We start from the raw sequence: 13149 nt of genomic DNA on the forward strand, positions 1-13149 counted from the left end.
TAAAATATTATAGTACTAGCTATATTATACTTTTCGTTAGTATAAATTTATTTTTATAGAACTTTAAGGGACATTTATATTTTATGACACTAACACTGACAGCTTTAATTATAATCATCGTATTATTGATCAAAACATTATACTGTACATTAGATACCATTAAAAAGTGTAATTTTGAAAAAAAATAATTTATCATTTAAAATTGAATAAATTCACTCCCCTTTTAATTGAATAACCCACTTACAATTACCTTTTACATCATCTGATAATATGTATTAATAATACTTAATATTATTTTAATCCTCCATTAGTGCAACACTACGATTGCTATATAAAGTCTCCATTACTGTTCCATAGATTCAATGTTATTTAGAACAGATGTAAGACATTTTAATACTTTTAAAACTAACATTTTTCCACTGACAACAAATCAATTAATTACAAAAGTTCCAATAAAACTAAACAAACCACTATTTCTTTTGAAGTTACTGCTCAAAAACATGTAACATCTTAAGTTCTCTATAAATTAAGAATGGGTGATTATTCCATTTATTCTTAACCTAAGAGATCTATATATGGAGATGTGATATATGGGTTACTTACCATTATTGAGAATTTGAAGAGTATATTGCATCTTCATTTAGAAATTGTAGTTTCCTGTATAATCATAAATAGAGCCCAGATTTTGATGACCTAAAAATCCCAATTAATGCCCTTAAAAATGCGAATATTGCGCTAAAAATGACTTATGACATGACTTAAATAAAGTAAAAATATTGAACTAAAACAATGTTTTCCTCTTTAAAATTATTATGAGTCATTTCAAAAAATATAAAGCAATGCAATACTTGTTCTACATTCATTAAAGTTTGAAAAATATGGTTTATATCCTAAAATAACAAAAAAAAGGAAAATATATTGACTTCAAAACATTTTCATTTTGTATAGAAACTTTAATCCATCTTCCATCTCATAATATTACTAAATATCAGAATTGCATTGGATTATTAAATTTTTTTTGATATTTTGAAATGTAACCGAGTGTCTCTTATCTGAAAGTAAATTTTTATACCTGGAGAAGCTTCTACTGGTGTTATTGGTGCGTACTTGAAAAAGGCGGTCTCACTTACTGACAATTCTTCAATTTGAAAAGATGTTGCTTCATCTGTTAATATCCTAGAGATTATCCACGTGTTATTTAGCAAAAATGGCTGCTCATAATCAGTGTAACGCGATAAGTTTAGAGTGGAAATTAAAAATTTTAAAGGTATTAATCGTAATGTAATTTTAAAGCTAGAAGAACAAAAGTGTGCTAATTTCATGACATCGCTGAAGTTAAAGCCCAATATTATAAAAACTTTATGTATTTTTAACCTTTAATTGACCATATTGAATAATATTTGTACTTTAATAACAAAAAAAATTGGGTATAAGTCAGTTTCATATTTCCATTATAAGTTTTCCAATATTAATGAAAAACAAGTAAATATTTGCTTGAATTTTATGTAGTCAGGGTATACCGACCTCATGTTATAAAGTCCACATTTCGTTTGAACTACCAGCTAATTTAAAAGTATCATGCCACTCATTATCCACTTTTATAGTTTTTCTCTTGCCTTTTTTTTTTTTTATAAGTTTATTTTGGAATATAAAAATTTACATACATCCCCCTTCCATCATTTTGTTGGATAAAACTTTCTTTGCCAATGAGAACAAACTTTTAAAAAATCACAACATAAAATATATAATTCATTGTATAATATATTTTCAACTTATTTATTTTAAAAAATACATCTGTTTAAATCAATTAATTTTTTTTTTATGAAACAAAATAAAGTATAAAAGTTTTAAGTAACTTCCATCTACTTTTATAATTTCTTCTTAGTACTGTTTGTAAACCAGAGTGTACAGCATTCCCTGACTTTTCTTATTTTTTGTGCTAAAATTTCCAAAATCATTTTTTCATAATATTTTCTTAAATTCAATAGTTAGAAGAACACTTAACAGTATAATTTCTCTGACACTTTAGGTTATGCAAATCACTAGATATCCAGATTAATGTACATGCCAACGTTTTTTTTTTTTTGTTTGTTTTTTTTTTCCTTTTCCTCCCAGATTTTGCCAAAAATTTCTTATAGCAAGGAATTATTAAAAATGTTTAGAGAAATTTTACAGTTTACTAAAATTATTTATAAAGCATTATTCGTAAAAAATAAAACGTATGTCAATAAAGGAGTTTATTATATTTCTAAATTTTTTACAAAAATATAATAAATTTACTTAAAAAAAAACACAATTGTTATTGAGAGAATATGCATTTCGGATAAAAATGAGTAGTTTAAAAAAAAAGTATTGGTTTTAATTTTTATTATTTTTTTCCTCTGAAAAAAAATCAATCAATTTGAAAATATTCTTATCTTACTTTTTTTTTTTGTCATTTAATTTTTTAACATGTGTAGTAAACCTAATGCAAGTATGTCACTAGAAAGGTGTGTGACAGTTATTTGGTGGCACATGCGAATTACATTAATTAATTAAAAATATTAAGAGAAATAAAAACCCAGTGCAAGGAGTCATCATTGGCGGGTAAGATCTATGGTTATTTTGGTTCTGATTATGAAATGGTCTGGATCAGAGAAGGCGAAACTATGACACTAGGTGGCATGTGACAAGTGTTTTGGTGGCACAAGAGAAGTGAGATACAGTACAAGGTCCCATTTTTTGGACGTCCATTTACCAGAAGAGAAGGGTATTTGTTAAAAGTGACACTTTTTAACAAAATAGTGACAAAAGAACTTTCCTTTTTCAAAAAGAAAATATTTTTTTTTTTGCACTTTTTACCTGTTAAAAAATATAAAGGGATGAGAGTCCTCCAGTTTTTTATGATTTTTACCCAACTTTCAATTTTTGTTCAATATGGTATGGTTCGATAATTTTTGTTTGAATTTGTATATGGAAGGAAAAGATTTATATCACGGAAACGAATTCTATGAAATCACAACACTGCCAAAAAAAATAAAAAATCATAAATTGTGTCTTGCTTTAAAAACATAATTATCACCAAGAATCATGCACAAAAAAATCAAAATTTGCAGGTCATAAAGTGATTATCTAAAAGTACGAATAGGAATTATATTAAAAATGAAAATAAAAATTTAAAAACTATGTGGAAATCCCAAACTGTGGGAAATGCAAATGATCAAAACCATGTGGTCAATAAAATCATCACAAATTGAGTGCATCAAAAAGTAATTCTTCAAATGTGCTTTCGAAATTTCCCATATATGATAATGTAGCATTAAAAAACAATGAAAATCCAAAGCATTAACTGACTAAAATCATAAATCCATGTGGGATGTGGTTGAATGAAAGACTGTATTAAGACACAGAGATTTTTAAAACCAAGTGCAAATATGTTTTAGTACAGTACAGAACCCGTTATCCGGAAATCGGAAAACCAAAAAACCGGAATGAAATTCGATAAATTTTCCCGCCATTTAAAAAAAAAAAATTTTTTTCCTCATAAGATTTTAGGATTTTTTTTTCTTTTTTGAAAGATGTTCACCTTACCATCATTTTGGAAATAATCATTAGTGTATTACTTCATCGTTTTTTCTTGTTTTCAAGATTGTTTCCAAAAATTTTTATTTTTTAATTGGGTTTAACAATAAAAAAACGGCTTTTTCTAGCGATTCAGAAAACCGGAAAAATCAGTTATCCGGAATAGCGATGGTCCCGATCGTTCCGGATAATCGGTTCCCTACTGTAATTACTGAAAAACCGATAAACAAAACCACACGAATACACTGTGTAATCCTAACTAATCAAGTGAAAATAATGCGACCACGTAGGTTTAAACATTGTTCATTGAAATTTCCATTAATTATGGAGTATATGTTATTTTTATTGAAGAAAATAAAATAAAAACATCTCCAAGACTAGCCAACATTACGGGCCTATTCAAAAACAAGTATGAATTTAAATGCCTTTTCTTTTTTTTAAACCAGAGACGAGCTCTTACTGCTTCTTGAGAGAATCGTTTAACACCCTGTGTCCCAAGAAACCTCCTTGGGACCATCAGGGTTTTGTGTTTCAGGCTACTGACTGGGCAACTCTATACAGGCACATTTACACTGTATTGGACTTGCTGACTCCATTCCGTATGGGGAACTTGTTGCAAAGCATGGCGAGCATTTTTGAACTGTTCTGCCCTTCAAGAGTCCTGCACTTCTTCATATTTTATGACACTCTCCATCAACCGCTGGAGAAACATTTTTGTTTTGGACTGGAAAACTTATCATTCTTAGTAAAGAAAATATAAAGATGTAATTTAAAAAAAGCAATGCAATTATGACATTTTGTAGGATGACTATAGTACCCTTTCACTATGAAAATCCATGTTGTAGGAAGAACTAACAACTTCTTAGGGGGTACATGAATGGGATGAGATCAAAAGAGAGAACACAAACTAAATTGCAAATTATGTAAAGATTTGCAATAGTAAATTTGCATAATGTTGTAAGCAAATGTTTTAACAATGAGTTCTATATAACTGATTGTAAATGCACTTTTACATGCACTTTTTTTAAACAACAAGTTGTGATCCAAGCAAGTATATGTTGTGAACTAATTTGAAAATTTGGCTTGACCCACATCACTTTGAAATGTGCCCACAGAGCTCACTACAAAAATAAGTCCAATAAATTATATCAGTAGTTTGCAGGTTAAAAGCCAGATTTTCAATTTAGCCTACGACATATACAACTTATGACACGAGTAACAAGGTCAAGCAACAAGAATAACACTGAATGGATTAAAATCTATGAAGTTTTTCATTTTAATTTTGTTACATATGTTTATAATATTATATGAATATACTATGTTGTTTTAAAATCTTATTTAGTGTAACATTTTTAACGAGGACAACATTCTTGGTCATTAAATTAGTTCTGTATATTGTTATTCATATAAATAGATTTTATGGTTTTTATATTTATTAAAAATAATAATGTATGTTAAACTTTTTAAAATATAGAGGTAATTTATTGATACAAAATAAATGAAAACATAATAATGGAAACTTAGGAACAACAAAGATATGACTAATAAATTGGGTTTGAATTAATTCAATGAATTAAAAAATTTATCCTCTACAAAAATAAGCATTCGAGCTTAATTTGCAAATTTTACATTTTTGAAATAAACATATGCATAATTTCATATTGTTATAATAGCTGTAGAAATTAATAAATAAGATCTTCGTAACACAATTTTTTTGTTATAAGTTTCTAGGAGAAAGCATATGCGATAGTACTTCAATACTCATTCCAACAAGCAAAACCCACAAGGGCATCATAATGTAGAACCAGTTCATCAGATTGTTATATTGCAGTCGAACGCATAGCATTATCTGAAATGCAACTTTCAGAATAACACAAATTAAATACCAACATTTTCGTCGCATTGTAACATATGAGCGATCATGTCCATTTCTACAATGCGTGGCAATTCGCAAAGTTACGAAAATAAAGAGTTTAAAGTCGAAGATCCATATCGGTATAAATATCAAAAACCAATCCCAATCAGTTTCTTCATCAAGTCTTAATGTTAACAAAATTAAAAATATCGCAACTAAAAACCATGTTAAAAGAGCTCTGTGTAGAACTGCCATGTTAATCTGCGTAGCAACATTCGATTCACACGGTATACAAATATATTACTGAATGAAGACTTTAAATTACAAACATAGAATCTGAAGTTAATCTAGAGCCTAACTTTGAAATTTCTTAATCAAAATGATATTTGCATGCTTTTGATGTTTCATTTTATACTAAACACATGCATTGCTTGATATCAGTAAATAATACACAATTTATGTATAATCAATAAACAGAAAGACACATTTAATAGTCATATCTGTCAGAGTGAAATGTTTGTTTACAACTTTCAGCAATTTTCTAGATAGGTTCTAACTACCTATTTCCTCGAAAAACGAGATCTGCACATATTACTTAACTTATAATTTAGATGTAAGTTACAAGCTTGTACTTTCTGAGAGTTAAGACATTGAAATGTACTCCGTTAGCTTTGTTTGAATTTGGAACTTATTACAAATGAAGAGAATTCAATTTTAATATTTCTGATAAAAATAAAATTTAGCTAATATATCCCAGATAACTTTCACAATTTTGGGAGCCTTCATTATGGGCAAAAATTCCCAGGTATAAATTTTTCTATATTTGTCTTCAATTAGTAACTTTAGATCTATAAAATGATGCCTGTCAAACTGTGTTTTTAAAAATTTATAATAGAAATATGTGCGCTATATTTATTCAATAGATTCTTTTCTTTCAAATTTTAATTATTATTCTCTATGGTGCATATCGGTAATTATTACCTTCCACAGGCTCTATGAATTTTCAAAATGATTGGATAAAAAATGGTTTTATTTGAAAGTTATGGCAATGTAGAACTATGCAGTTTTATTTCTTCATTTATTTTATTTTGATTGTGTATTGGAATAAAAAAGTTATGTCAACTTTCATTATAAAAACAAATTAAAGGAGCATAAGTATTTTATATCCTTCATAAGTGACTCCATCTAAATTTTGTGATTGTAGTCTATCATTTTATTACCTTTTTGTGTTGTCTTATGCATAATTTTATTCGCTTGTTTAATGCATGATTTTATTATGTTTAATGTGGTTCTCAATTTTTTCAGCTATGGGACCCTAAATGATCAACCTTCTTTTGGTGAAACCTGACTTTTTAAATTAAGTTCATTACCATTTGTGAACATATTAACCAAAGAGCGCTGATCACTAATTATTTTGAAGATAATGTATAAAAAGAAAATTTTCATTGCTTTTTATTAAGCTGAATACTTGTTCTTTTTTATGTGTTGAAAAAAGTAAACAATTGATATATTAGTACTGAACAACACTACAAAATCATTTTTTCTACACTTTTGTTCTTTCTGGTGGCTTTATGTTATTAGATTTAGTTTAACAGTTTTTAGTAGTTAATCCCATTAGAATACAGAGTAACTGTATTCAATATCATTTGACATGATGCTGTTTCTTGACGCCAATTCAGGATAGTCAAAGTTTGCGAAAATCATGTAATTTTCTTGGGCTTTTATTCCTTTAGAGAAGCCACAAAAATCCTCTTTCTACAGTATTCATTTTAAAGCTTCCAAGTATTGATGCAGTTTTAATAGGTGCCAAATATACTACGTATATACATAGCCAACTATAATGAGAAGATGGTCATGACTGGATTGATCACAGAAGTTTGACAATAGAAAAAAATTTCTATGAAAAAAGGCTATATTTGACTTATAAATATCTTGACTTATAAATATTTCTCATTAATTTTTAAAAGGCATTGTCAATTTTCTTTTAGTTTTACTGTGCTAACTAATGAATATTATTTTTAAATCTAAAAATGCATTAGTCTTATTGCAGCCAGACTCAGATAAGGTGAAATACAACTTTCTACAAATACAAAATATCAAATAAGAAACTTCCTGCAAGCAATTTATTGACTCTTAACTAAATTCGACCCTTTCATCTCCACCTAATTGTGACGAAATTTGTCAGAAAATAAGGTACTGATTCTTTTTAAAAGTGTTTTAATTTTTATAAAACTTTCACTATACATATACTATCATACAACTCTTTAAATTTAGTAGATTTGTCAGAAATGAAACTGGAGGATTAAAAACATGTGATAAATCTATCACATGAAGATCTTCAAATCTAATTTTTTTCTCAACCTTTTTTATCCCCGAGCGGCATTCATGTATATAAGGCATATCGAATTACAGCTATGCTTGTTTTATAATTACATATATCTAGCTATTCAGGGTGATGCAGTACAGTTATTTCAATCTTGGAAAAGAGGTCGATGATAAAAATTGAGGATTGTGTAGGAACCCATTAGCCAGAAGTGTCAATGTGTATCTTTATGGGCCCTTCCTTCTTATAGACTGGTATCTGTACCTGTTTAGACTAGTAATTTCTTTTATTTAAATTTTTTTAACTTTATATAACTTTTATGTTTAATAATAATTATTGTCAAAAATTTCATTCAAATGGGCCCAAAAGTACTAGATTTGTTGTAATTTAATGATTTAGCATTAAATTGCTGATCTCTGCTAGTTAGTTCCCAATTCAATAAAAAAAAACTTGATCTGGACCCATATAAATTTAATTTTTTACAAAACATAAAATCATGATAATCTAGATAAAAAGTACTAGTGAAAATATGTTTAAACAACCTGTCATTAACAATTGTGGGTTGACATCCCTGTGGCAGAATTTTTTTGGGCTTTCTGTGACATACCTCTCTAATACTAATATCTTTCTGCAAGATACTTTTAAAAGTAACAAATACACATGTTACTAAATTAAAGTAACGAAAGGATCATATTTTCGTATCAAATAAAATAATTTTTTAATAAAATATATAATATTTTTTTATTCTAATATTATGGGCTATATTCTCGCATTTTTTAGGGGGAAAACACACTATTTTTCTTTATCGCATTTTGTAAGTAATCATCTCTTTAAAAAATCGTGAAATCCGTAGCAGTAAATCAGACTCTTCAAAAAAGGGTTATTGAATGCTCGTTTTCATTTCGCGATTCAAATGTTGTAATAAAAATTAGAATTTTTCTGCAGAAAAGAAAACCAAATTTTTTATTCCATTAATCTTTATTTTGCATTGTTCTCAAATGAGAGTAGAAAAAGCATTTTTATCCACATGGATGGGCGAGAAAGGTATTTTTTCAATATATTTCTGAAGAAAAGATAAAATCTTTCGAAATTTTCTCCAGTAAGAAAAAAAACTTTACTTTCCAAAAGAAAAATCTTTCTGCAAGACATTCATGTGTAACATTCTGTGACAATCTCGCCGTGTCGCCACGATTCTGCCGTGGGAGTTGACATTTTCGGTTATGGGATGTTATGCAATTCTCGATCCTTATAATGTGTTCTACCTCCCCTCCAAGTTTTCAACCACTGTACTGAATTACTCTGTGTATTTCTATTTAATAATAATTTATATTGTTAATTTGTTTTTTAATTCTTTTTAGAAGAAGGATGTCAAAAGAGCTCGCCAAACTTCATATAAATCTGGCCAAGCTCTAAGAAACAGCTTACAAGGCAGAAAAAGATCTGTCAGAAAAGAAGAAAAATTATCAACCTGTGCATCTTCTGCGGAACAATACTTCGATATTGCGAGCAATTGTTACAGTCTATTAAATGATATGTGTGTACATGCAGCATTATTTCAAAGACATTCTCACCGTGGCACACTTCTTGCATCTGATATACATAAAGCGAGTGACCTTTATCTTTTAAAAAAGCATTCAAATTTTATTGATAAAACGGGAAGTAATGTTGAATTAAGTGCTTACGTAGAAAAGACATTTCAAGTTAAAGAAGCAGAAAAAACATTTTACTATGGTAAATGCTTAAACTGTCCAGAATTCACTGATTTAAAAGATGTTGAAGCTGACCATTCTCTGAAGGATTATTTTAAACTCACCATGAAAGCTGTCTTTGTTAATAACTCTGAATTCTTTTCGTTGGTGTTATCTGACTTGAAAAGGAATCTCGGCATTCTCCCTATCTTACCAGTTTTCATTCATGATTTATGTAATGACGCTTTTTTACTCAAGTATAAACCTGCTCATTTAAAAAAAATTCTTCTTGTCATACATTCCTTATACTTAAATCCTAATTTGTATTTCCAAAACGATCATCTTCACAAAATTTTAGATTTCATCATAGCTTGTGCCATAGAAAATCTCAATTTTGAAGATTATCAACAAGAGGATGTTCTTTCTCTTCAAGATACTTCAGCCGAAATCCTTCATGATATATTCATTAAAAATCAAGCAATTTCTTCACAAGTATACAATTACATTTTGAAGAAACTTACTCAACCTTATAAAGAAACTGAATTTCAATTAATTTCTTGTTGTGGGTCTTTGACTGTTGCTCATGCTATGGGCTTATCTGCATTAACTTCTATACTACCTTTGATCTTCCTTAATTCTTCTATGAAAGAACAAAATATTTTGAACAAATTGACTAAAAGATTAAATTCTAATGACATGAGCACTGAAAGATATGCTAAAACGTTGCAAAACAAACTTTTTGAAGCAAGTCAAATCCTTGTTGAGTATTCTTTACATAAAGCTTTAGCTTTACCACATATCAGTAAACTATATACAATAGCATCTGATCATGACAAAATTTCTAAAAGTAAAATTAAAGGACCACCTCTGATGAGTGACTTGTGCTGCTCGATATTGAAATATTACGGTGAAACTATGAGTACTTATTTACCATTACTTCTGAATGCATCAGATGAAGCAATACCTTTAATAGACATATTTGAAGAAATTCTTCAACAAGAAAATGCAAGAAAGACTGAACTTACATAGTTCTCATTTCATTAGAGTTCTTAAAACTTTTAATCTTATATTTTAAATTATCTTAACAGTACAAAATAAATTTTATATCTGTAGATGGAAATCTTATATTCAATATATAATGATGTACAAAGGGGAGGAATATTTTTCTATGTTTTTTAAGTTTTAAAACTTTTTTAAGTATGATAAATTGTGATTTAAATTAATTATTATTAGAGTAAAACCTCTCTGGAGCGACCACTCTCCTCTCCACTGTAAAATTGTCATTAAAGAAGGTTGGTCGAACTTAGAAATTACCTCCATTGATTTCAAAATTTTTGTCAGAGGTATATGATTTTTTATTGCAAATGCTTTTAATTTTAGTCAGTGTCATTTTCTTGGTGCGATAATAAAAATGATCTCAATTGATATAATTATGTGTTAAAAAAAAAATTTACAAATTATAAATGATACCGCTATTTAAAATAAATAATGATATTTTTTGTTAAAGTTTGCATTTAATTTTATATGATAAAAATTAGTTAACTTTAAAAAATGTGAAGAGGTTTGTTTGATTTTTCTAAAGTAATTTTTTGTTTCTAATATAAATTTCAACACTGGAAGTAAATCATTGATAGCATCATCTTTAGTACACTCTGACTGCAACATGAGGTGGTATCGTCAAAAAGAGCTCTCTAAATAAGAGTCTCACACAAATATTTTGAATATATTTTAATCTACTTATTTGTTTTGTTAAATTTTTTGTTTTAATATTTTTTCGTGTTTCCGTATTTGACCTTTTCCGCATTTCGTGCAGGGGTTTACCTGGCCACTGGGAGAGGTTTTAATGGTCTCTCCTAAAGGTTTTCTTCAACACAAATTCTGGGGGGAAAAATTTACCTCCGAAAAGCGATCGTATATAGACGTGGTCTTTCCTGAAGGTTTCAGTGTATTATTATTTGTAACCTTTTCAAATACTTTGAGTTTTCACCTCAGAAACTGTGTACAATTTGATTTTTTTTATGTTTGTGCCTTCTTTTGTAATTATATAATATAAAAATGAAAGAGCTATAATATTATCTGGTAGTACAAAAATTATATAACTTGATTCACAAAATTACAAAGTTATGTGGTTTTTCGGGGGTGCATATTTTGTATTTCACTTCCTACACAAAATACTGACTTGTCAAATTTTAGCTTTATATTGCAGTTGTAAAATGTACAAAGAATTGTATTAACATTCAAGATAAAAGTTTTGCTAGTAAAAAGTTTTTAACTTTTGAATTGCGTTGGCAAATTTGTAATTAAAAAAAATTCTTGTTAAACAGCATTTCTTTCTGGAGAAAAATTAATTTGCTTTGCAGGAATCTTTCTACTGAATTTCATTTATGGACATTAAAATTGACTAAAATGTATTTCGATTTTTTTTTCATTCACTTAATTTAAAAGACATGTGCTTAAAACTTATTAATACCAAACAATAAAATTTTTCCGGCATTCAAAAGAGTGATACTGAGACACAAAAAAAAAATCTAAAAAGGAAAAATTACAAAAAAATTATGTTTTAAATTTTTCCTATGAAAGTATGATGATCTTTTAAAGTTTTGCTTCCACAATTTTCTTATTTTTAAAATTGTTATTTTCTGTTTAAATACAAAACCTTTGTACTTGGAAAAAAAATCTTCCCTTTTAATTTCTTCAAACTCATGGTTCTCTTCCTGCACAACTTCGGTGGGTGGTTTTCTAGCACTGACGTCATATATTTTCATCATACAAATCAAAAATAAAGTTAAAATATTAAATTATTTATTTACTTCACAGATTTTAAATATGGGGTATTTTAAAATATTATTTTAATGAAAATAATAGTCTGTCTAACGTATTTTAGTTTTTAAAAAGATTTTTACAAATAATTTAGACTATAAGTGTTTGAGAGTGTAAAGACTTTGGAAATGTGCAAAATGTTATTTAGTACATTTATATCTATTTTGAGAGAAACATGTTTAAAATGTATTAAAGTAATATAATAATTTTGTGTACCTTTTAATAAATGTATCAATACCTTTCATTTATTCCTTTTGGAATAGACACTAGACTAGACATGTAATGTGTGTACTTGTCCAGATTTTCATTGCCCAGTTATTACACGAACCCTGCCAATTTCATTGGGTGTCCAATGCCCGGTATCCGTTTTTGTTTTACTCAACATATTCAGAATTACATTAACCTTAAAATTATTCATAATGTAGTACTATTAGAAATCTATGTATTGCATCAATTTTTTTTAATAATGAAATAATTGTTTAGGAGTGACATATTTTACTTTTGTGCAGAATTTTAATTCACAAAAGTCTTGGTAAAATGGACACCTTTGAGAAATATCGTAGTACATTCCTATGTAACTAAGAAGAGGGGAGGGTCGAGAGACATGTAACCGGCCTTCTACTCGGATGACATGTAATATAGCGTAAAACAGTTCTTTACAATTTAAGTTTACTACATTATCTTAAATTTAAAGAAAAGTGTGATTAAAGCCGTAAACCGATAGCGGGTGCCTTTGTTATTTTGTATCAGACATGTATGCATCAGTAAACCAGCAAGAAATGATACTGCACTCAGAACTTAAACTTTTTAATCAATTTTCAAAGAACCAAAAAATTTGCGAAACATTTAGATTTTCTGAAAAAACAAGACGACTGCTGCTCTTCCGCTACACCCCTGCTTTT

At 28.2% G+C, this 13149-nt stretch overlaps 1 protein-coding gene across 2 annotated transcripts; it reads left to right on the top strand.

The window, feature by feature from the left end:
* Positions 1 to 3858: 3858 nt before the first annotated feature.
* Positions 3859 to 12491, top strand: LOC107446937 (uncharacterized). 2 transcript variants are annotated; one of them, XM_043039203.3, is made up of 2 exons: positions 3859 to 6029; positions 9098 to 12491. In XM_043039203.3, exon 2 carries the CDS (start codon positions 9272 to 9274, stop codon positions 10454 to 10456), a length of 1185 nt encoding a protein of 394 aa, XP_042895137.2. In that variant the 5' UTR covers positions 3859 to 6029; positions 9098 to 9271; the 3' UTR covers positions 10457 to 12491. The 2 variants fall into 2 exon arrangements, with proteins under 2 accessions (XP_042895137.2, XP_015917209.3); XM_016061723.5 differs by lacking the exon at positions 3859 to 6029 and adding an exon at positions 6062 to 6221.
* The last annotated feature ends 658 nt before the right edge of the window (positions 12492 to 13149 follow it).

This window comes from Parasteatoda tepidariorum, chromosome 8 (genome assembly GCF_982258835.1).
Source record: "Parasteatoda tepidariorum strain Cologne lab strain chromosome 8, Ptep-v5.0, whole genome shotgun sequence".
NCBI lineage: Eukaryota > Metazoa > Arthropoda > Arachnida > Araneae > Theridiidae > Parasteatoda > Parasteatoda tepidariorum.